General features: G+C 33.7%; 2 protein-coding genes across 2 annotated transcripts in view; one reads left to right on the forward strand and one right to left on the reverse strand.

The window, feature by feature from the left end:
• Positions 1-21884, forward strand: part of C17H8orf88 (chromosome 17 C8orf88 homolog) — a 47806-nt gene extending 25922 nt beyond the window's left edge. Inside the window, exons 5-6 of the mRNA XM_022584820.3 lie at positions 17695-17801; positions 19963-21884. Of these exons, the coding sequence (XP_022440528.1) occupies positions 17695-17801; positions 19963-19986 (131 nt within the window). The 3' untranslated portion in view covers positions 19987-21884. The remainder of the gene's footprint in view (positions 1-17694; positions 17802-19962) is intronic.
• Positions 21885-23275: 1391 nt separating this feature from the next.
• NECAB1 (N-terminal EF-hand calcium binding protein 1) overlaps positions 23276-25055 on the reverse strand; it is a 155258-nt gene continuing 153478 nt past the window's right edge. The window contains exon 9 of the mRNA XM_089898590.1: positions 23276-23312. Coding sequence (XP_089754716.1) covers positions 23276-23312 — 37 coding nt within the window. The remainder of the gene's footprint in view (positions 23313-25055) is intronic.

The following is a 25055-nucleotide window of genomic DNA, read 5'->3' on the forward strand; positions in this document are numbered from 1 at the left end:
ATGGTAGTTCTATTTTTAGTTTTTTTAAAAATCTCCATTCTGTTTTCCACAGTGGCTGCACTAATTTATATTCCCAACAAAAGTGAACCAGGGTTCCCTTTTCTTCACATCTTCACCAACATTTGTTATTTGTGTTCTTTTTCATGATAGACATTCTGACAAGTGTGAGGTGCTATCTTGTTATGATTTTAATTTGCATTTCTCTGATGATTAACGATGTTGAACATCTTTTCATGTACCAGTTGGCCATCTCTATGTCTTCTTTGGATAAATGTCTATTCAGGTGTTCTTCCCATTTTTTTAATTGGGTTGTTTGTTTTCTTGATGTTGAGTTGTATGAGCTGTTTATGTATTTTAGATATTAACCCCTTATTGGTCATATCATTTGCAAATATTTTCTCCCATCAGTAGATTATCATTTTGTTTTGTCAGTGGTTTCCTTTGCTGTGCAGAAGCTTTTAAGTTTAATAGGGCCCATTTGTTTATTTTTGCTTTTATTTCCTTTGCTTTAGGAGACAGATTCAAAAAAATATTGCTACAATTTATGTCAAAGAGTGTTTCACCCACGTTTTCTTCTAGGAATCTTATGGTTTCCAGTGTTACATTTAGGTCTTTAAACCATCTTGAGTTAATTTTTGTATATGGTGTTAGAGAGTGTTCTAGTTTCATTCTTTTACATGTAGCTATCCAGTTTTCCCAGCACCACTTATTGAAGATACTTTCTTTTCTCCATTATATATTGTTGCCTACTTTGTGGTAGATTAAATGACCATAAATTCATGGGTTCATTTCTTGGGCCCTCTGTTCTATTTCATTGATCTATGTGTATGTTTTGTATCCTACTGTTATTTTTTTTAAATTGAAGTACAGTTGATTTACCATGTTGTGTTAGTTTCTGATGTACAGCAAAGTGATTCAGTTATACATACACACACACATATATATATAATTTTTCATATTCTTTCCATTATGGTTTATTACAGGATATTGAATATAGTTCCCTGTACTATACAGTAAGACCTTTTTGTTTATCCATACTGTTTTGATTACTGTAGATTTGTATATAGTCTGAAGTCAGGGAGGATGATACCTCCAGTTCTGTTCCTCTTTCTCAAGATTGTTTTGGCTATTTGGGGTCTTTTCTGTTTCCATACAAATCTTAAAATTATTTGTTCTAGTTCTGTGAAAAATGCCATTGATATTTTCATAGGGATTGCATTGAATCTGTAGATTGCCTTGGGCAAAATGGTCATTTGAATAGTATTAATTCTTCCAGTCCATGAACAAGGTATATCTTTCCAAATACTAGTGTCGTCTTCAGTTACTTTCATCAAAATATTAGCAAACTGAATCCAACAATACATCAAAAGAATCATACACCATGATCAAGTGGGATTTATTCCAGGATGCAAGGATTTTTCAATATCTGCAAATCAATCACTGTGACACACCACATTAACAAATCGCAGAATAAAAATTATATGATCATCTCATTAGACACAGAAAAAGCTTTTGACAAAATTCAACATCCACTTATTATAAAAACTCTGTAGAAAGTGGGCATAGAGGGATCATACCTCAACATAATAAAGGCTGTATATGACAAGCCCACAGCTAACATCATACTCAATGGTGAAAAGCTGAAATCATTTTCTTTAAGATAGGAAAAAGACAAGGATGCCTACTCTCACCAGTTTTATTCAACATAGTATTGTAAGTCATAGCCACAGCAGTCAGACAAGAAAAAGAAATAGAAGGAATCCAAATTGGAAAAGAAGAAGTAAAACTGTCACTGTTTGAAGATGACCTGATACTATTCATAGAAAACCCTAAAGATGCCACCAGAAAACTTCTAGAGCTCATCAATGAATTTGATAAAGTTGCAGGATACAAAATTAATATACAGAAGTCTGTTGCATTTCTATACACTAACAACAAATGCTCAGAAAGAGAAATTGAGGAAACAGTCCCATTTACAATTGCATCAACAAGAATAAATACCTAGGAATAAACCTGCCTAAGGAGATAAAAGACCTGTACTTGGGGGCTTCCCTGGTGGCGCAGTGGTTGAGAGTCCGCCTGCTGATGCAGGGGACACGGGTTCGTGCCCCGGTCTGGGGAGATCCCACATGCCATGGAGCGGCTAGGCCCGTGAGCCATGGCTGCTGAGCCTGCGCGTCTGGAGCCTGTGCTCCGCAACGGGAGAGGCCACAACAGTGAGAGGCCTGCATACTGCAAAAAAAAAAAAAAAAAAAAAACAAAAAACACCTGTACGTGAAAACTGTAAGACACCAACTTTATAGTTTTGCATTAGGTATGCAGTTTTCTCGTCACCATTTCTTAAAAAGACAGTTTTTTTCTTCATTGAATAATCTTGGCACCTTTGTAGAAAACCTTTGACCATAGGTTTATGTGTTTATTTCTGGACTCTCAGTTCTGTTCCCTTGATCTGTAAGTCTACCCTTATTTCAGTACCACACTGTTTTGTTTACTATAGCTTTATATTAAGTTTCGAAATTGGGAAGTATGAGTCTTCCAACTTTGTTCTTTTGCCAGGTTGTTTGGTTATTTGAGATCCCTTGCAATTCCACGTGAGTTTTAGAATCTGTGCTTCCATTTCTGCAAAAAAAAAAAAAGAAAAAGACAAGACTGTTGGAATTTTGATATGGATGGCATTGCATTTGTAGGTCACTTTGGGGGATTATTGCCATCTTAACAGTATTGAATCTTCCAATCTGTGAACATGGGATATATTTCCATTTATTTAGGTATTCTTTAATTTCTTCCAGCAGTTTCTTACAGTTTTCAGTGTACAAGCCTTATACCTCTTTGGTTAAATGTATTCCTACATATTATTTTTGATGCTAAAAAACTGGTTTTCTTAATTTCCTTTTTGTGTTATTTATTAATTGTGTATAAAATACCACTGATTTTGTGTGGGGACATTTCTATGAGCTTAAAGAAATAAAGGATCATAAGAGAAAATTATGAATAATTAATTGTATGCCAATTAGGTAATTTAGATGCAATAGAAAAATTACTAGAAACATAGAAATTACCAAAACTTACTCAAGAAGAAATAGAATATCTGAGTAAACCTATAAAACATCAGGAGATTGAATTTGTAATACAAAATCTCCCAACAGAGAAGAGTCTAAGATTTGTTGGCCTTACTGGTGAATTCTACCAAACATTTAAAGAAGAATTAATACTAGTCCTTCCCAAGTTCTTCCAAAAAATTGAAGAGGAAGGGACACTTCCCAACTCTTCTATGAGACCAATATTACTCTGATATAAAAGCCAGACAAAGATATCACACGAAAAGAAAAGTACAGACCAATATCTCTTAAAATATGGGTGCAAAAATTCTCAGTAAAATACTTGAAAACCATATTTAGCAGCACAATAAAAGATTATGCACTATGGCCAAGTGGGATTAATCCCAAGAATACAAAGGTGGTTCAACATTTTAAAATTAATCAGTATAATACACCACATTAACAGAAGGCAGGGGCAAAGAAGATACATCACTATCTCATTTGATGCAGAAAAAGCATTTGGCAAAACCCAATATCCTTTCTTGGTAAAATCTCAGAAGCAAGGAATAGAAGGGAACTTCCTCAACATGATAAAAGGTATATATGGAAAACCCACAGCTAACATTGTACTCACTGGTGAAAGACTGAAAGCTTTCCCCTCTAAGATAAAGAACAAGTCAAGGATGCCTACTCTCACCACTTTTACTTAACATTATGGAAGCTCTCACTTGAGCAATTGGTCAAGAAAAAGAAATAAAAGACATTCAAATAGGAAAGGACAAAGTATTCTCCAGTCACACATGACATGGTCTTATGTGTAGAAATCCTAAAGAATCCACATAAAAAATTTAGACCTAATGAATTCAGCAAAGTTACAGGATACAAAATCATTGTCATTTATGATTTTAGTAATTTGAGTCTTTTTTTCTTAGTCTTCATCAATTTTAAACTTTTCAAATAACCAACTTTTTGTTTTGTTGATTTTCTCTGTTGCTATTTTATCTCTATTTCATTTATCTCCACTCTAATCTTTATTTCCTTCGTCCTTGTAGCTTTTGATTTAGTTTGCTCTTATTTTTACTAGTTCTTTAATGTTTAATGTTAGATATTGATTTGAGCCATTTTTTTAGTATAGGCATTTATAGCTGTATGTTTTGCTCTGAGTGCTGCTTTTGCTGCATCCCATAGATTTTGGTATGTTGTCTCCTTGTTTTCACGTCTCAACATGTTTTCTCAGTCTTCTGTTATTTTTCTCTTTGACCCATTGGTTGTTTAAGAATATGTTTTTAATTTACACATATTTGTAAATTTTCCAGTTTTACTTATGTTATTGATTTGTAGTTTCATTCCATTGTGTTCAGAGAGAATACTTTGCATATCAGTGTTTTAAAACTTTTTGAGACTTCTGTGGTCTAACATACAGTTTGTCCTGGATGTTTTATGTGTACTTAAAAAGAATGTATATTCTGCTGTCGTTGACTGAAGTGTTCTGTATAGTCTGTTAGGTCTATTTGGCTTATAGTGTTGTTCATGTCTTCTCTTTCCTTTTTGATCTTCTGTCTAGTTTTTTATTCATTATTGAAAGTGGGGTTTTGAAGGCTCCAATTGTTATTGTTAAACTGTGTGTTTCTTTCAATTCTGTCAGTTTTTCCTTCTGTTGTTAGGTACATATATGTTTATGATTGTTATCTTTTTAATGAATTCACCCCTTTATCGTTATATAATATCCTTTTTATCCCTTTTAACAATTTTTGTCTTAAAGTTCGTTTTCATTTAATGTTAGTATACCCTCTCCAGCTTTCTTTTGGTTATTGTCTGCATCAAATATCTTTTTCATTCTTTTACTTTCAGCTTATTTTGTGATTGGATCTAAAGTGAATATCTTTAGACAACATATAATTGGATCATATTTTTAATCCATTCTGCCAATCTCTGCTTTTTAATTGTTTGTGACATTTAATGTAATAACTAATAAGGAAGAACAGCTCTACCCATTTTGCTATTTGTCTTCTATAAGTCTTTTATCTTTTTTTATTCTTCAATTCCTCCATTAATGCCTTCTTTTATGTTTAATAGATTCTTCCTAGTGTATCATTTTTATTCCCTTTTTATTTCCCTTGTCATATATATTTTAGTTATTTTCCTAGTGGTTGCACTGGGGAATAACTGAATTTACAACAATCTAGTTGGAATTAATATCAATTTAGTTTCAAAATTATATAAAACTTTTAGCTATATCCCACCTTTATGTTGTTATTGTCTTTATACATATTTCTACATATTTTGTCTTTATATCATACAGGACAAAAGAGGACTCACATCCAAAAATTCATTGATACTGACATTTATATTTACCTATGTAGTTATGTTTACTGGTGTTCTTTATTTCTTCGTGTGAATTCTAATTACTGTGTACTGTCCTTTTATTTCAGCCTGAGGATTTCCTTTAGCATTTCTTGTAAGGCAGGTTTACAAGCAATGAACTCTCTCGGTTTTTGTTTATCTACACATGTCTCAATTTCTTTTTCATTTGAAGGTGGTATTGCCAGATATAGATTTCTTGGTTGACGTGTTTTTTGCTTTTAGTAACTTTTTCATCCCACTGCTTTCTGGCTTCCATGATTTCTGATGAGAAATCAGCCTTTTCTCCAATTGAGAATCCCTTGTAAGTGATAAATTGCTGCTTTTCTTCAAGATTTTCTCTTAGTCTTTTAACAGTTTGCTTATAATGCATCTGAGTGTGAATCTCTTTGAGTGTATTTTGCTTGTAATTTGTTGAGCTTCTTGGATGTGTCAGTGTGTGTATTTCATCAAATTTGGGAAATTTTCTGCTATTATTTCTTCAAACATTCTTTCTGCCCTTTCTCTCTCCCCTATCCTTCTGGGTCTTCCATTATGCATTTGTTGGTATTCTTGTGTAGTCCCACAGGTACCTTAGGCATTGTTCATTTTTCTTCATTCTTTTTTCTTTCCAGTCATCAGATTGGATAATGTCGTTGACTTATCTTTAAATTTGCTGCTTCTTTCTTCTGCCTGGTCATATCTACTGTTGAACCTTTCTAGTGAATTCTTCACTTCAGTTATTGTAATTTTCTTCTCTAGAATTTCTATTTGATTCCTTTTTATAATTTCCATTTCTTTATTGATATTTTAATGATATTGATATTTTGGCAAGACACTTTTCTCATGGTTTCCTTTAGCTCTTTGGGCATATTTAAATTAGTTTATTTGAAGTCTTTCTCTAGTAAGTCCAATATCTCTGCTTCCTCAGGGAAGGTTTCTATTAATTTCTTTTTTCCTGTGTGTGGGCCATACTTTATTATTTCCATGACCTGTATTTTTTGTTGTTGTTGAAACCGGATATTTTGAGTATTATAATGTGCTAACTGTGGAAATCAGATTTTCCCCCCTTCCCAGGGTCTGTTCTTCTTGCTTGTTGTAATTGTTGTTTTTCTTGTTTAATGAGTTTTCTGAACTAATAGTATAAAGTCTTTATTTGTCATGTGTGGCCATTCAAGTCTTTTTGATATCTTCATGGTCAGCTAATGATTTGGCACAGATTTCCTTTAATACCTAGAACCAAAAAAAGCCCTTTCCCAGTCTTTGCATATGACCTCTGTGTGTGTGTTGGGGTGTGCCTTCAGTACTCAGTCTGGAAGTTTACAGCTCTGCCTTTGCCTTCACTTATTGCTTGTGAGGAACCTGAAGGTCAACGAGGGGTGAGAGCTTGGGAACTCCTCAAGCCTTTCTGTGAGCATGAGCCTAGCCTTTAGCATGCATGTAGCCTTCTAAATTCCTTGGAACATCTGAGAGTCTTTCAGTGCCTTTATTCCCCAACACATCTCTTTCCCTAGGCTTTCCTCCTGAGCTTTTTGTTTTGCCTATTGTTTGCTCCAGTTGTTATCCCTTGTCCTAGGTGGAAGTGGCTAATACATTTCCATATAAAAGTTTTGACAAATAGATTCAGATAGTAGCCTCAGACCTGGGAGAGTTCTTAGGTGAAATATAGGCAAGTCCTTTGAGATGATTCTTCAGGGAGCCACCAGAGAGGTCAAAAAAATGCCACCACTATTCTTTGAGACTGGTCTGTATTGCTCTCTCTAGTAGTGGGAACCTAAATCAGGAATGAGGCCTGTTATTTTCAAGGCCACAGCCAAACTGGGTTGGCGGAGATGTTCCCAGGCAAGTTAAAATGCCACAAAACTCTACCAAATTTAGCTGATTTTTTCTTCACTAAGCATTCCCCTGTTTTTTGCAAGGTTTTGATTAAATTCCAGAATTTAGGAAAAAGTTGATTCTGGAAGTTTTTGACACTTTATTTGTTGCTTTTGTGGAGGGAAGGACTTTTAGAGTTCCCTACTTGGCAATTTTCGCTGACATCACTCTCTTCTTAATTCCTTTGCTTTCTTCTTTCTTCATTTTGCTCAAGTGCATTCTCCAGGAGCTTCATTGTAAAGGGCATTGGGTTGGTGAATTCTTTTAATCTGTGTATGTACTTACACACTTGATTGGTAGTTTGGTTGGATAGAAAATGCTGAGTTGAGGATGAACCTTAAAAACGTTATGCTAAGTGAAGAAGCCAGACACAAAAGATCTGATATCGTATGATTCCACTGATACAAAATGTCTCGAAAAGGCAAATCTATAGAAACAGAGTAATGATTGCCTAGATTGGATGGGGAATGGAGAGTGACAACAAATGAGAGTGAGGTATCTGATGATAGTTGATGTAAAAGTTCTATATTTCTCATTTGTGGCCACTCAGGTCTCTTTTGTGATATCTTCATGGTCAGCTAATGATTTGGCAGAGATTTCCTTCACTGCCTAGAACCAAAAAACAAAAATAGATTGGGGCAGTGGTTGTGCAACTCTGTAAATATACTAAAAATCATTCAACTGTACACTCAAAATGAGTGAATATTATACTATGTAAATTATACCTCAATAAAGCTATGGAGGAAGAGGAAGAGGATGAAAATAAGAATTAGTAGAGCTCTGCTTGGTAGTGCTGTCAAAACCTGCTGAGTGAAACACAGTGAGTGAATCTTCAACCTCAGGAGCCTGTGCTTTGGGAACTCACAAGAACAAGCTGGGTTTCCCTTGTGTTGATTAAATATAGAATTTGATTTTTAAAATTTCCAGGTTGAAAATTATTTTCATTCTAAAATTTTAAGGCATTTTGCTTTATTTTCTAGCAGTCTATGTTAATTGGCTCTTAATTCTATGAAGTCCAGTGCCATTCTGATCCCCAGTTCTCCAAGGCCCTTAGTAAATGGCTTTGTCTTTTATTTCTGTTTTTTGTTTTGTTTTGTTTTGCCATTGTTGCTCTGGAAGTATTTTGGATTGTGTGTTTACCTTAGGTTTTCTGAAATTTCCTATTGTTGTGTCTCTTTTTGTAGTCTTTTTTTTTTTTTTATCTCAAAGTTTTCTCCTGAGCAATTGGTGAACTTCTTTGATCTCAAGACTTAGGTTCTTCTGATGTGGAAATTTGTGAATATTTCTTTGATAATGTTTCTCATCTCCATTTTCTTTGTGTTCTCTTCCTAAAACTATTATATTAGTAATATATTAGTAACATTAGCCTACTTGACTCTGATTGTTTCTCTAATTTTCTTATATTTTACTTCTTATTTTTCATCTTCTCATCTTTCAGGTTTACTTCCTAATAGCCTTCCTCAATTTCTTTATTTGGCAGCATAGTCCAGAGAACAACTTGGAACTGAGTATTAGCCATTAGTTCTTTTAAAAGCCACAAGCCATTTCCATCACTGGAAAATTCTTTCACTTCTTCCACATTGTGCAGCAGCAATCTCTCCTTTCCTCCCAGCAGTTTCACTCCTAGTTTTCCACCAAAGGGAAATGAAAAAATAGGTCCACACAAGAACTTATAGTATATCCAATTCATCCAAGTTGTCAAATGTTGGCTTAAAGTTGTTCATAGTATTCTCTTATTTTCTATTTAATGTCTATAGGACTGTGGTGATAACCCCTTTCTTATCTTTGATATTGATCATTTGTGTTCTTTTTCTTTATCAGTTAGTCTAGCTTGAGATTTGTCAGTTTTGTTTCTCTTTTCAAAGAACCAACTTTTGGCATTTTAATTTTATATATTTTTTCTATTTTGGTGATTTTTCCTTTCTATGAATTCCTTCTATTTTGGGTTTAGTTTGCTCTCCTTTTAATAGCATTTTTAGGTGGATTGTTAGGTCATATGTTGTAGATATTCTCTTATTATAAGAATGTATAAGAACAAGTGATGGTAGTCAGAAAGAGAAAGACATATACCATATGATATCACTTATACGTAGAATCTAAACTGTGGCACAAATGAACATATCTACAAAACAGAAACAGACTCACAGACATAGAGAACAGACTTGTGGTTGCCAAGGGGGAGGGGCATGGGGGAGGGAAGGACTGGGAGTTTGGGATTAGCAGATATAAACTATTATATATAGGATGGATAAACAACAAGGTCCTACTGCATAGCACAGGAAACTATATTCAATATCCTGTGATAAACCATAATGGAAAAGAATATAAAAAAAGAATGTCTATATGTGTATAACTGAGTCACTTTGCTGTACAGCAGAGATTGGCACAACATTGTAAATCAACTGTACTTAAATTTAAAAAAATAAAATTACAAACCTAAAAAAACGGAATGTTTAAGAACAAAGCTGAAGGAGTAACCCTCCTGTGAGATTTCAGGCAATACTAAAAAGCTACAGTAATCAAAGCAGCATGGTATTGGCACAAAAACAGACATATAGATCAATGGAACAGAATAGAGAGGCCAAAAATAAATCCACACACCTAAGGTTAATTAATACATGACAGAGGAGACAAGAAATAAACCCACACACCTACAGTTAATTAATACATGACAAAGGAGACAAGAATATACAATGAAGAAAAGACAGTCTCTTCAACAAGTGGTGTTGGGAAAGCTGGACAGTTACATGTAAGTCAGTGAAATTAGAATACTCCTTCACAGCATTTACAAAAATGGTTCAAAGACCTAAATATAAGACATGACACCATAAAACTCCTAGAAGAGAACATAAGCAAAACATTCTCGGACACAAATCATAGCAGTATTTTCTTAGATCAGTCTCTCTAGGCAAAAGAAATAAAAACAAAAGTAAACAAATGGAACCTAGTCAAGCTTAAAAGCTTTTCACAACAAAGGAAACCATAAACAAAGCAAAAAGACATCCTACGGACTGGGAGAAGATATTTGCAAATGATGCTACAGACAAGGGCTTAATTTCCAAAGTATACAAACAGCTCATACAACTCAATATCAAACAAACAAACAAACAACTCAATCAAAAAATGGGCAGAAGACCTAAACAGACATTTCTCCAAAGAAGACATAACAGATGGCTAACAGGCACATGAAAAGATGCTCAACATCGCTAATTATTAGAGAAATGCAAATCAAAACCACAATGAGATATCACCTCACACCGGTCAGAATGGCCATCATCAAAAAGTCTACAAATAATAAGCACTGTAGAGGGTGTGGAGAAAAGGGAACTCTCTTACACTGTTGGTGGGAATATAAATTGGTACAGGCACTGTGGAAAATAGTATTGAGGTTCCTTAAAAAACTAAAAATAAAGTTATCATATGACCCAGCAGTCCCACTCCTGGGTATGTATCTGGAAAAGATGAAAACTCTAATTCAAAAAGATACATGTGCACCCCAATGTTCATAGCACTATTTACAATAGCCAAGACATGCAAATAACCCAAGTGCCCATCAACAGTCAGTTGCCTTAAGAAGATATGGTATATATACACAATGGAATATTAGCCGTAAAAAAGCATGAAATATTTCCATTTGCAGCAACATGAATGGACCTAGATAATATCATAGTAAGTGAAGTAAGTCAGACAAAGACAGGTATTATATGTATCACTTATATATGTAGTCTAAACAATAATACAAATGAATCTATGTACAAAACATAAACAGACTCACAGACATGGAAAACAAACTGGTGGTTACCAAAGGGGAAAGGAAGGGGAGGAGGGATAAATTAGGAGTATTGGATTAACAGATACAAACTACTATACATAAAATAGATAAGCAACAAAGATTTATTCTACAGCACAGGGAACTATATTAAGTATCTTATAATAACCTATAATGAAAAATAATGTGAAAATATATATTTTTTGTATATTTATATACTTATATTTTATATTATACACAATATTATATATATATAATCACCTGAAAGTAACACAATACTGTAAATCAACTATACTTCAATTAAAATAAAGAATTTATGTTTTCCTTGGAGCACTACTTTAGTTGCACTGCAGCAATTTTTACATTTTTTTTTTTTTTTTTTTTTGCGGTACGCTGGCCTCTCACTGTTGTGGCCTCACCCATTGCGGAGCACAGGCTCCGGACGCACAGTCTCAGCAGCCATGGCTCACGGGCCCAGCCGCTCCGCGGCATGTGGGATCTTCCCAGACCAGGGCACGAACCCATGTCCCCTGCATCGGCAGGCAGACTCTCAACCACTGCGCCACCAGGGAAGCCCTACATTATATTTTAATTGTCATTAAGTTTAAACTATTTTTAACTTCCTTATTATCTTTGACTTGTGAATTATTATAAAGTATGTTATTTAATTTCTAAGATATTTGAGATTTTTCTGGATATCTTATTAATAGATTTCTTAATTTACTTTGTTGTCAGAGAATATAGTCTATATGATTTCAAGCTTCTTAAATTTATTTTTTTTATTTTTAACATTTTTTTAAAGTTGACATATATATTATATTAGTTTCAGGTGTACAACATAATGATTTGACATTTGTATATATTGGGAAATGTTCACTTCAGTAAGTCTAGTTAACATCTGTCACCATACATAGTTACAAAATTTTCTTTCTCTTGTGATGAGAACTTTTAAGATTTACTCTCTTAGTGACTTTCAAATATGCAATACAGTAATATTAACTATAGTCACCATGCTGTATACATTACATCCCTGGGACTTATTTTATAACTGGAAATGTGTACCTCTTGACCCCCTTCACCCACTTCACCTACCCCTTAGCCCCACCTGTGGCAACCACCAATCTGTTTTCTGCATCTGTAAGTTTGTGGGGTGTTTTGTTTTGTTTTTAAGATTCCACATATAAGTGAGGTCATACGGTATTTGTCTTTCTCTGTCTGATTTATCGTAATGCCCTCAAGGTCCATCCATGTGTTGCAAGTGGCAAGATTTCCTTTTTTTTTATGCCTGAATAATATTCCATTGTGTGTGTGTGTGTGTGTGTATATATATATATATATATATATATACACACACCACATTTGCTTTATCCGTTCATCCATCAGTGGACACTTAGATTGTTTTCATGTCTTGGCTATTGTAGATGTCCTGCAATCAACATGGGGGTGCATATATGTTTTTGAATTAGTATTTTTGTTTTCTTTAGAAATGCCCAGAAGTGAAATTGTTGGATCATGTGGTAGTTCTGTTTTTGATTTTGAGGAACCTTCATACTGTTTTCCTTAATGCTTGCACAAATTTACATTTCCACCAACAGTGCACATGTTCCCTTTACTCCACATCCTCACCAACACTTGTTATTTCTTGTTTTTTTGATGACAACCTTCCTAACATGTGATAGCTCATTGTGGTTTTGATTTGCATTTCCCTGATGATTAGTGATATTGAGCATCCTTTCTTGTATATGTTGGCCATCTGTATGTCTTCTTTGGAAAAATGTCTATGCAAATCCTCTGCCCATTTTTAAATCAGGTTGTTTGGGGTTTTTTGCTATTGAATTGTATGAGTTCTTTATATATTTTGGATATTAGCCCCTTATCAGATATATGATTTGCAAATATTTTCTCCTATTCAGTAGGCTGCCTTTTCATTTTGTTGATGTTTTCCTTTACTATACAGAAGAATTTTAGTTTGATGTAGTTCCACTGATTTATTTTTACTTTTGGTGTCAAATCCAAAACATCATTGCCAAGACCAGTGTTATGGAGCTTACTGCCTATATTTTCTTCCAGGAGTTTTATGGTTTCAGGTCGTACATTCAGGCATTTAATCCATTTTGAGTTAATTTTTGTGTATAGTGTAAAGTAAAGGGTCCAGTTTCGTTCTTTTGCATGTGGCTGTTTAGTTTTCCCAATACCATTTATTGAAAAGACTGTCCATTTCTCATTATATAGTTTTGGTTCCTTTGTTGTATATTAATTGACCATATATTAGTGGGTTTATTTCTGGGCTCACTATTCTGTTCCGTTTATCTATACATCTGTTTTTAGGCCAATACCATACTGTTTTGATTACTATAGCTTTGTAATATAGTTTGAAATCAGGGAGTGTGTTACCTCCATCTTTGTTGTCCTTTCTCAAGATTGGTTTGGCTATTTGGGGTCTTTTGTGATTCCATACAAATTTTAGGAATTTTAGGAATTTTTTGTTCAATTTCTGTGAAAAATGCCATTGGAATTTTGATAGGGATTGCATTGAATCTGTAGATTGCTTTGGGTAATATGGACATTTTAATGATATTAATTCTTGTGATCCATGAGCACAGAATATCTTTCCATTTATTTGTGTCATCTTCATTTTCTTTAATTAATGTCTTAAAGCATACAGGTCTTTCCCTCCTTGATTAAATTTATCCCTAGGCTTTTTTATTCTTTGTTGCAATTGAAATTGGGATTGTTTTCTTAGTTTCTTTTTCTGATAGTTTATTTGTGTATAGAAACACAACAAATTTTTGAATATTGATTTTGTGTCCTGCAACTTTACTCAATTCACTTATTAGTTCTAACAGTTTTTGGTAGAGACTTCAGCGTTTTCTTTATGTCACCTGCAGATGGTGACAGTTTTACTTCTTCCTTTCCAATTTGAATACCTTTTTCTTTTTTTGGCTAAATTGCTCTGGCTAGGAGTTCTAATACTATATTGAATAAAAGAGGTAAGAGTGGCCATCCTTGTCTTGTTCCTACTCTTAGAAGTAAAGCTTTCAGCTTTTCACCATTGAGTATGATGTTAGCTGTGGGCTTGTCATATATGGCCTTTATTAGGTTGAGGTATATTCCCTTTATATCTGCTTTGTTGAGAGTATTAAGCATAAACGGATGTTGAATTTTGTCCAATGCTTTTTCTGTATTTATTGAGATATCATATGATTTTTGTCCTTCATTTTGTGATGTGGTATATCACATTGATTGATTTGTGGATATTGAATCATCCTTACATCCCTGGAATAAATCCCACTTGATCATGCTGTATGATCCTTTTAATGTATTGTTGAATTTGGTTTGCTAATATTTTGTTGAGGATTTTTGCATCTATGTTCATCAGGAATATTGGCCTGTAATTTTCTTTTCTCATGTTTTCTGGTTTTTGCACCAGGGTGATGCTGGCCTTATAAATTGAATTTGGGAGTGTTTCTTGGAAGAGTTTGAGGATTGGTATTGATTTTCCTTTGAATGGTTGGTAGAATTCACCAGTGAAGCCATATGGTCCTGGACCTCTGTTTGTCGGGAGGTTTTTGATTCTGATTCAATTTCATATTTTCTATTTCTTCATGATTCAGTCTTGGTAGGTTGTATGTTTCTAGGAATTTATCAGTTTCTTAGAGGTTGTCAAATTTGTTGTGTATAACTGTTCATAATATAATCTTATCCTTTGTATCTCTGTGGTATCAATTGTAATGTCTCCCCTTTCATTTCTGATTTTATTTATTTGAGTCCTCTTTTTTCCAAGCCTCTTAAATTTATTGAAACTTGTTTTATAGCCAACATATAGTCTGTCTTGGTTACTGTACCATACCTCTGTGAATATAATTTGTATTTTGCAGTTGTTGATGTAACTTTTCTAATTGTCAGTTAAATCAAGGTGGTCCATAGTATTGTTAAGATCTGTGTCTTTTCTGGGTTTTTTTTTTTTTGTCTAGTTATATCAGTTGCTGAGGGAAGGGTTTTTACATTACCTAATATTTTTGTGGAATTGTGTGTTGCCCCCTTTATTTCTGTCAATTTTTGCTTCATGCATTTTGAAACTCTGTCCTTAGGCACAACACATTGATAATTGTTATCTGTTTATCTAATGTTAAGAGCCACTCTAGCCTTCTTGTTCTTAGTCTTTGTGTGGTATATCTTTTTATATCCATTTACTTTCAACCTATCTGTGTCTTTATGTTTAATGTGTATTTCTTGCAGGCAGCATGTAACAGTGTCTCTTTTTATTTGTTGTGTCAATTTATGGCCTTTAATTGCAGTGTTTATCTTAGGAGTGAGTACACTATGGCCCTCAGGCCAAATGCCCAATTTGGAAATTAAATTTTATTGGAATACAGCCGCATGCTTTATTTAGTTATTATCTGTGTTTGCTTTTCTGCTACAAGACAGAGTTGAGTAGTTGTGACAGAGATTATATGTCCCAAACTCCTCAAGTATTTACTTTCTGGTCATTTACAGAAGAATTTTGCTGACCCTGGTTTAGACCATTGAGATTTAATGTGATATGGTTGAATTTAGGCATATAATTTTATTATTTGTTTTCTGTTTGTCCTCATTTTTGTTTGTTTTTGTTTTCCCCTGTTCTTTGTATTTTGTTAAGTTTAATTTTTGGCATTTAATTATATCTATTGTATTTTTAGCTGTATTTCTTTGTATTTTTAAGTGGTTGATCTAGGGATTGTAATATCTAACTTTCTCAGTGTACTTGTTAATATTGTACTTCATGCAAAACAGTGACTTTGCAACCATATGTAGTTTCCTTTCCTTTATCCCCCTGCATTGATCTTTTTGCTATAGCTGTATGCATTATATCTCCATACCTTGGAAATCTCACCAGGCAGTGTCAGAAGTTTTGCTTTTCAACAATCATACATATTTTCATAAAACTTAGATAAGGGGGGAAAAAAGGAGTCTGTTATATCTATTCAGCTATTTGTCATTTCTCTTTTGTTCTCCTTTAGATCTTAAGATGAAAGACTCTGTCTGGTATCATTTCCCTTCAACCTGGAGGACTTCCTTTAGTGTTTCTTATAGATCAGGTCGGCTGGTGACAAATTCTTTTAGTTTTCTTTCATCTGAAAACGTTTTTTACTTCATATGCATTCCTGAAGGATTTTTTTCACTGGCTATGTATAAGGGAAAAACTACACTCCTCCTGTGTTTTTCCTCTACTCTCAATACTCTATTATACTCACAACACTTCTGACACTAGACGTGAGGTTTTTCCACATATCAAGCAATTCATTGCGAAACCAGCTTGGTGTCCTATAATTCAAGTTAATTCTGATATAAACTGGAATTAATGTAGATGCCACAGGGTAATGGCCTGGTCACATAAGACTACCCTCCACTTCCGATGACAGTTACAAGTAAAGGTTCCCAAGACCCCCTTCTTGGATTCTGTCATTTTCTAGGACAGCTTACAGAACTTAGGGAAACCACTTTCTTACATTTACCAGTTTATTACATAATTAAGGGTATGATAAAGAATATAGATGAATAGTCAAATGAAGATATACATAGGGCCGGGTTTTGTAGGGTCCCAAGTGCAGGAGCTTCTGTGGAGTTGAGTTACACCACTCTCTGGTACATGGATGTATTCACCCACCCAGAATCTCTCCAAACTCTTTACTTTTTTGATTTTTATGGAGGCTTCAACACGTAGGCACCATCGATCCTTAATTCAATTTCCAGCCCCTCTCCCCTTCTCAGAGGATGTAGGGGTGGGGCTGAAAGTTCCAAGCTTCTAATCATGGCTTGGTCTTTCTGGTGATCAGCCCCCATCCAGGAGCCCACCAAGAGTCACCTCATTAGAACAGAAGACCAAATCACCCAGAAAATTTTAAGAGATTTAGCAGCTCCGTGTCAGGAACTAGTGTCAAGGAACAAGTATTAGAACAAAAGACGCCCCTAGTGCTCTTATCACTTAGGAAATTACAAGGGAAAGGATTTTTGTGCCAGGAACAGGGACAGAAACCCATATATATATTTTTTCTATTATTTCACAATATGGGAACCTAGGTTGTCAGTCCTTTTCTGTTGGAAATTTAAAGATTATAGCTCCACTATTTCTGGCCCAGCAAATGGTCTCATATAGACCAAGATGGTGATAGTCTCTGATGACAAATCTGCAAATATTTGAATCATTGTTCCCCTTGAAGATAGGGACCCTATTTTGGACCTTTTTCACCATTATCTACAATAAATGCTTCTTGAATTTATTAGATTGTATTAAATTTTTAGTAAGTTAATATAAAGACTAGACAGGCTTATTAGGGTTCCATTTCCAAAGGCTTATCAGGATCTGAATTGCCCAATAGGTGTTATACCTGTTATATTTTATAATAGAAGATTTCTTTACTAGATATGAATAAACCAGATAAAAGAAGCAATGCATTACCAAGTTTCTGAAATGTTTCCTTGGTTAATTGGCTTTGTTTCTGTGTAAAAGGAAAATTGGAGGCAGTAGATGTTTGTCAGAGCTTTTTCCCCACTTCTCTTTTACATAAAAACTACTTACCATTTTATAAAATAATGGACAGTTAAGGGACATCCAGAAAGAAGTGAGCCAAAAAGTGTTCTGGGAGAGTTCTGTGCTTTATAACATTACATTTGATGTTTTGATATCTACAGAGAGAATCAAATACAGCAGAGATTTTCTGTTGAAGCTCTCAAGTGTTTCCATCTGCAGAAAAAAACCAGACTTTCTGCCTGATCATCCCATTGTACTTCAAAAACCAGTAAGTAGTTTTCTAATTTTGTATTGTTTTAATCCTAAATATTTATCTTTTAAATATTTTTGTATTGTTTTAATTCTAAAATATGTGTCTTTTAAACCTTTTTAATCTTTCTCATTGTGAAATATAATTCAGAAAAGTACATAAATCTAAATGTATAATATAACCAATTACTGCAAGTAATTACGACTCTGGTCAAAAATAGAATGGAATTGTCATATTTTAGCAAATATTTTTGTTTTTCAATTAAGTTTTATAATTCACCTGAAATTGATTTTACTATATGGTGTGAGGTAGGGGTGAAGTTTTATTTTTTTCTTCATGGATATCCAGTCATCCTAGCAATATTTAGCGAAAGGATAGTCCTCTGCCACCTTTGCGGCAGTATATTTACATGTGGTCTGTTTCTGGGCACTCTGTTCTGTTCAGTTACTCCTTTTATACAGTAAAACAACACAACTATTCTTTGACACATCTTTGCTGTTTCTTAGCCCTTTATATTTCTGTGTCACCTCATCAAATTATATCAAAGTAAATACACACAGTAAATACATACATGTATCTTTCAGGATATTGATTGGAAAGGACATGAGTTTCATGTCAGGCTTGGGTTCAAGTTGTAGCTCCACCTGTGTACTGGTATATTGTTCAAACTTAGGCAAATCACTAAATGTTCTTGAGCCTCAGTTTTGCAATTGTGATAAGGGGATGATTTCTAATTGTTAGGATTAAATGAAATGTATGAAATTGCTTTTAGCATGGTACTTATCTCTCATTATGTACTCAGTAGGTGTTGATTTTCATCTTTTATGGTCTTTACTTCCATTTTGACTGGAATTTGAATTTCTTTTATTTATAGTTTTCATAAACACCATTTTATACAGGTAAAGGTGTATAAAAGGTATACAGGCATACCTCAGAGATGTTGCAAATTTGGTTCCAAACAAATATTGCAATAAAGGGAGTCACACAAATGTTTTGGTTTCCTAGTGCATATAAAAGTTATGTTTACACTATACTGCTCTTAGTTGTGCAATAGCATTATGTCTGGGAAAAAAACTATTTACATATCTTAATTAAAAAACAATTTAGTTATTTATTGCTAAAAAATGCTAACCAACATCTGAGCCTTCAGCAAGTTGTAATCTTTTCGCTATGTAACATTGAAGATAACTGTTCACAGATCACTATAACAAATATAATGATAATAATGAAAATGTTTGAAATATTGGGAGAATTACCAAAATATAACACAGAGACTCAAAGTGAGCAGATAGTGTTGGAAAAATGGTACCCACAGGCTTGTTTGATGCAAGGTTGCCACAACCCTTCAATTTGTAAAAAACACAGTATCTACAAAGAGCAGTAAAGTGAGGAATGCCTGTAGTATTCTACTGAGATGAGTTCAGAATATAGGTATGCTAAGAATGGGTCAAATGTGAGATATAAAATACCTCCTGTGTTCTCCATTTGGGGGATTTCTTACCCTTTGGAATCCATAGCTTTTTTTTCATAATTACAATTTTTTGTATTTTAGTTTATCCATAGTGTATCAATGGCTCTTAATTTAAACTCACTACCTTGCAGACATCCAGCCAATTCTTTTTAAAATTAAAGCATAAATTTAAAAGTTTTTTTCATAATACCTTGCTCACAGGAATATTTAATGAGGTAAAGCATCCTTGATGATATTTGAATTTTTCTACCTGTTCAGAGATCTTAGGGGCATATAATCCTTGGTCTATAAGAATAAATCTAAACTTCAGTGCTATATAAAATATAGTCGCTTTCTCATTTGAAGGCTTTCCACTTCTAACAACATTTTATTTTGTCAATAGAAGTTTGACCTACACATTATTTTGAGTTTACTTTTGTTTTATGCATTAATAATATTTTCTAAAAATTAGGTACCACAAAAACAGAACAACGGGTTTTGAATACAGTCTAATATATTTAAATATAATATATGTATTATATAAGTTTTACTGAACACAGAAGAACTACTTTATTTGACAAATTCCAGTTACTTAATAGTTTCTATAGTAACATGCATTTAGATCTGCAAACACTTAATAGGTCACAACATTTGGTTTGATAAACTAATTAGTAAAAGGTACATTCATTCAATCTAATTGATAAGTTAACTTTTTCTGCTCTATTACAGGAAAACAACCAAAGCTTTAAGTAGCATTTTGAGAATGTATGTATTTGAAGATAAAGAATTACTAGTTTTATATTTTGGACACCTGCAAATGAAGTGGATCTAGTAACAATAACTGTAACAATTCAATTTATTTTTAATTTTGATGGTTGGATATTTGGTTTCTCCTAAAATGAGAAAGAGATACTTTAAACAATAAAGAATTTTCTAATCAGTTTCAGCTTTGCAGGCAGTTTCTTGCATAAATTGGGAAGTAACACTGGAAAGTAGGAATTTGGTTAGTGAAATGGGAAGACTGTATTTATAATTTGCATGCTACTTGCAATTTTTGTTTTTCATCACTTGTAATAATGGAATGAAAATGTAAGCTGTAACGATTCTCAAATATAAAGTATATGCTGTGATGTACATATGATACATAATTTCTTGTTGCTTTTAAAGTTGCTTTTGTTCTGTTTCCCACTGATTTCATACCAGCACTTGAAAGGATCATTACAATCTCTCTAGAGGTTTAGAATGATTCAGTATGTTCAATGAATAGTTCTCAGTGATAGGAGGGAGAATATTTTAAGAAGTACTTCTTTTCAAATATATGATTGTTCTCTAGGTTTGTGATAATAACAACATTGTCTAAGATTCTTTTATTTCCAAAAGAGGAATAATTGAGGCATTTGCAAATAATTGAGGTGCATTAAGTTTCAGTGCTGTAATTTCTTATAACAAGTGTATGGATGAAGAATTTGGAGGTTTAAACTTTTAGCTCCTAGAAATTCTATACAATAAATCTCCTGCAATTTGTCACTTTTGTTAAAAAGAAAAGTTTGTTCCAGCACAGTGTCACAAAGAATTGCTCATATAAAGGTAAGTGTAAACTCTCCCTAGTTCTATCCTCAGATTCTTTCAGATCCCTGGGTCTATTGGCAAGGCATTCAAGGACATCATTTGGCAGAAAGTTTATCTTAAACTGAATTCTGAACTCCTAAAACCAGTACCTTTTTCTTCACTGGTCTTTAGACTTGTTACCCAGATTCAAACTTTAGTCCATGGCAGATTTCCCAACTTGGTCTGTAGTATACTACTTTTAATTGCTTTGTTCACCAGAAAAAGATTGCTTTTCAAGTAGGAAAAAAAAAAGAACCTTCACTAGCCATAAATTTATTGGTTACTTAAAAATGAGTTTACACCTACGGCCCAGTTTTTTACACTCATTTTTGCCCTACTATTTCCCTTTATATTATAGCTTCTAGTATTTATATGTGTATGAATACACACACATACACAAGAATACATGTAATTTATATAAGAGCTGGGGTCATCTCAATAAAAAAGTAATTTAAAAAGAGCTGGGGTCAGAATTACCATACAATTAAATTGGTTTGCTTTATTATTTGCCTATTATCCAAGTCTGTTGACTTAAGTTAAAAAAAATATGATCGAACCTATTACAATTTGGAATCCAAAGAGCCCTTCCATTTAGCACTGTTACTGAGGGCAGACCCCTTTTAAAGTCATACTACCATTCTAACTTTGGAAAGTGCCTAGTATCCAAAAGACTTGATGTACTTTCTGAATCTGATACAGAAATGGACTGGCCAGAACAATATATTGATTAGCTATAATTTCTATTTTTGAAATCATTTATAACCAGCGTTTTCAAGAAGAGTTTGTATATTAGAAGTCCCCGAGGTTTCAAAGTCTTTTGATCCTTTCTTACTGTATATAATCAGAGTGAGACTGCAAAGACTGTTGTATTATCTATTTGCCTTTGTACATATGTATAGCTTATTTGAATAATCATTGTACATCTCCATTCATGTTGTTCTTTGCTTTGTATATAAATTAAAAGAGTTGAGCCAGGTGTTGTTTCATAGTGTTTATCATCTTTAGAAATGACCAGACACACACACACACACACACACACACACACACACACACATATACGTATGTCAATATTTACTACCTATTTCTAGTAGAAGCTATTAAAAATTCTTTAATTTTATTTAGACTGAATGAGGACTGAGAGTACACAAAGGTGTTGGTAAAAGTTAGTTTGAGAAAATATGTTAGGTTAACTTTTATATTTAAAAAATAAAATTTTAGTTCAACCTTCCTTTTTGTCTGAGTTTAAAAAAAAAAGAAGGAAAAATTCACCTTATGTTTGTTTCCTGGAAGACCTGTGGTTTCAGAGGAATTTGGCCTAGAGAATAAACAAATTTCTATATGCATTGCATTTTCGTTAGCAGCATTTATCAGAATAAAAGAGATTTTATTAAAAATATTTAATTTATGAGCTTGTACAGCAGAATATATAAGGTACATAGTTTTAGTTTTTCTAGTGAAACTGGGATTGTAGTCATTCTAGTGTTGAAACTGAAAAATAGATGTTTTTTGTCCAGTACATATTTTATTATTTCCCTAAAGTTTATACTTGTTTTATAATTCTTTGTTCACTTAGGTTAAAATTTTGGTTTTAAAATATTTTGAAATCATTATTTAAATGCAAATGTCTATTTTTCATAAGTAAAGTTAGACCTCTGGATCATGTGCCAAAAATTTTGAACCACATTTTCTTAACAAATGATATAATGGTGTTACATTACTAAATGGTACCCTGTCACAGAATTGCTCACTTATGAAAAACCAGTTTATAACTTGACAGATGGATAGAGATTCTATTGGTTATAGTGAAGATTGATTTATGCTCATGTATTAATGTTTTTTTAAGCTTAAACAACAGGGGTGCACATGCATCCCTGCTCTCTCTCTCTGCATATAAGGATACCAGTCATATTGGATCATGTATTAGCTTTTTAAGTAACATAAAGTGAATAGTTATAGGATGCTGAGTTGGGAATGGAGTAGGTATTACTGAAGAATACATTTCACTCATGGAAAAGCAGATACTTAAAAATCACATAACACTGATTTAACCTTTATAGTTTATGACAGATCTACAGAAGCTGTTCTATGAAGTAATAGTCTAAAAGCTCTCACTTTAAATGTTTTTTTCTCTATCATAACAATTTTGTTACTTTATATGTATACTTTTCATACATTATGATTTTGAGATTAAAGGGTTTTAGGTTTATTGTATGTAGCAATACAGCAGCAAATATTGAGGATAATAGTGAACTTTGAAAGTTGAGCTAAAATTTACATGAAAGATAAAATGATAGAAGACATTTAAGAAGAGTGCACATCTTAGGGTAAATATATTTAAACAAAACTAGAGAGTAGATTAATAAGTACAGAGAATTTTCTAATTCACATTTCAGATAAGAACAGTTGTTTTTTACTTGGAACCATAAAGAAAATGTTAAGGAACAGCTAGTTGTTCAGGATCCACCATGAAGCTGAAAAGAGAAAAAGAGTTTTTTTAAATAATGAAAATAACTGCTAGGGCTAAGTTAGTTCAAGGTGCAAGTCATTCTTAAAGAGACTATTTTCCCTCATCTTTAGTCTGTATAATTACTTATCTTTCAAGTTACTATTTCCTGACTTGATTGAACTTTCCTGTGCACTTGTTAGTTGTACCATATCTTTTGGCACTTGGTTGCAGTCTAACTAAAAAGTTTTTGTTATATATGAATAGAGATTGTCTTGGCAATGAGATTATAAACGCCCTGAAGATAAAATCATGTTGTTGTTGTTTTAATCTTCCCAGTTCAGGAAGTTTGGGTATAAGTAAGTGGATGTGTTTTAAATAATATTTTTTAAGTATATCTGTATTGTAAAATTAGAAATATTTTCCCCAGTATATGTAAGTATCCCAAAGACAAACCTATGTCAAAGAAGTAAGATTGGTGGAATGAGGTGAGAAACAGACAAATGTGAAGGATTAAAATTTGTTTTCAAAGCTGTTTAAATAATACACTGACTGGCAATAGGATCTTACTTTCTTATGTATCCTTTTTTCCCATAACCATAAGGCTTTCTCCTTTGCCAAGGGATATTCTGCTCCACAGACCACTCATACTCTTTTTGTCTGGGTGTTTTATGATAGCTTATCAGCATAGGCTCCATATTCCAGTATGCCTCATTTAAGTGATTTTTATACTTGAGAGTTCATAGGAATATATTTTGGTTTATATTTTTGTATCTAGTGCAGACTGGTTTATTTGCTTTATTTATTTAAATAAATTTGTTTTATTTATTTTTAGTTTTGGCTGAGTTGGGTCTTTGTTGCTGCTCACGGGCTTTCTCTAGTTGCAGCAAGCGGGGTCTACTCTTCATTGCGGTGCTCGGGCTTCCCACTGAGGTGACTTCTCTAATTGCAGATGGAGCATGGGCACTAGGCATATGGGCTTCTGTAGGTGTGGCACGCGGCTCAGTAGTTGTGGCTCACAGGCTCTAGAGCGCAGGCTCAGTAGTTGTGGCGCACGGGCTTAGCTGCTCTGTGGCATGTGGACTCTTCCTGGACCAGGGCTTGAACCCATGTCCCCTGCATTGGCAGGCAGATTCTTAACCACTGCGATACCAGGGAAGTCCCTGCTTTATTTCTTAAGATGTATCTTAAGTAAACCACTTAGAAATCTTAATTAAAAAGCAGTATTGGGCTTCCCTGGTGGTGCAGTGGTTGAGAGTCCGCCTGCCGATGCAGGGGACACGGGTTCATGCCCCGGTCCGGGAAGATCCCACATGCCGCGGAGCGGCTGGGCCCGTGAGCCATGGCTGCTGAGCCTGCGCTCCACAACGGGAGAGGCCACAGCAGTGAGAGGCCCGCGTACCACAAAAAAAAAAAAGTCTTATTAGAAATTGTTATTTGTGAATTAGTAATACAAACCCACTCATTCTGTTTCTAACTGTAATAACTTGCAGATTTTTATTTTAGGTCAAAATATACGCAGCATTTCAAAACTACATAAACAAAATGCACAAAACTAGTTATTACAAATATAAGTCATATGGACATTAAAATCATAAATAATATTTATAAGCTAATTTCAGCTTTTTTTCCAGGGAGATATATTTGCTGTTTTTCCCCAAGGGAAGTCAGCTGTTAACAGTGATAAAACTTTCAGTTTAAAATAGAGTAGGATGGCCCAATAGATGTTAAAAATCTTGTTTGAAGTAGGTTTTTAAAATTGTGTTAGAAT

The sequence above is a fragment of the Delphinapterus leucas genome, chromosome 17, assembly GCF_059928025.1.
Source record: "Delphinapterus leucas isolate spDelLeu-1000000601 "Yukka" chromosome 17, BTC_Dleu_Yukka2, whole genome shotgun sequence".
NCBI lineage: Eukaryota > Metazoa > Chordata > Mammalia > Artiodactyla > Monodontidae > Delphinapterus > Delphinapterus leucas.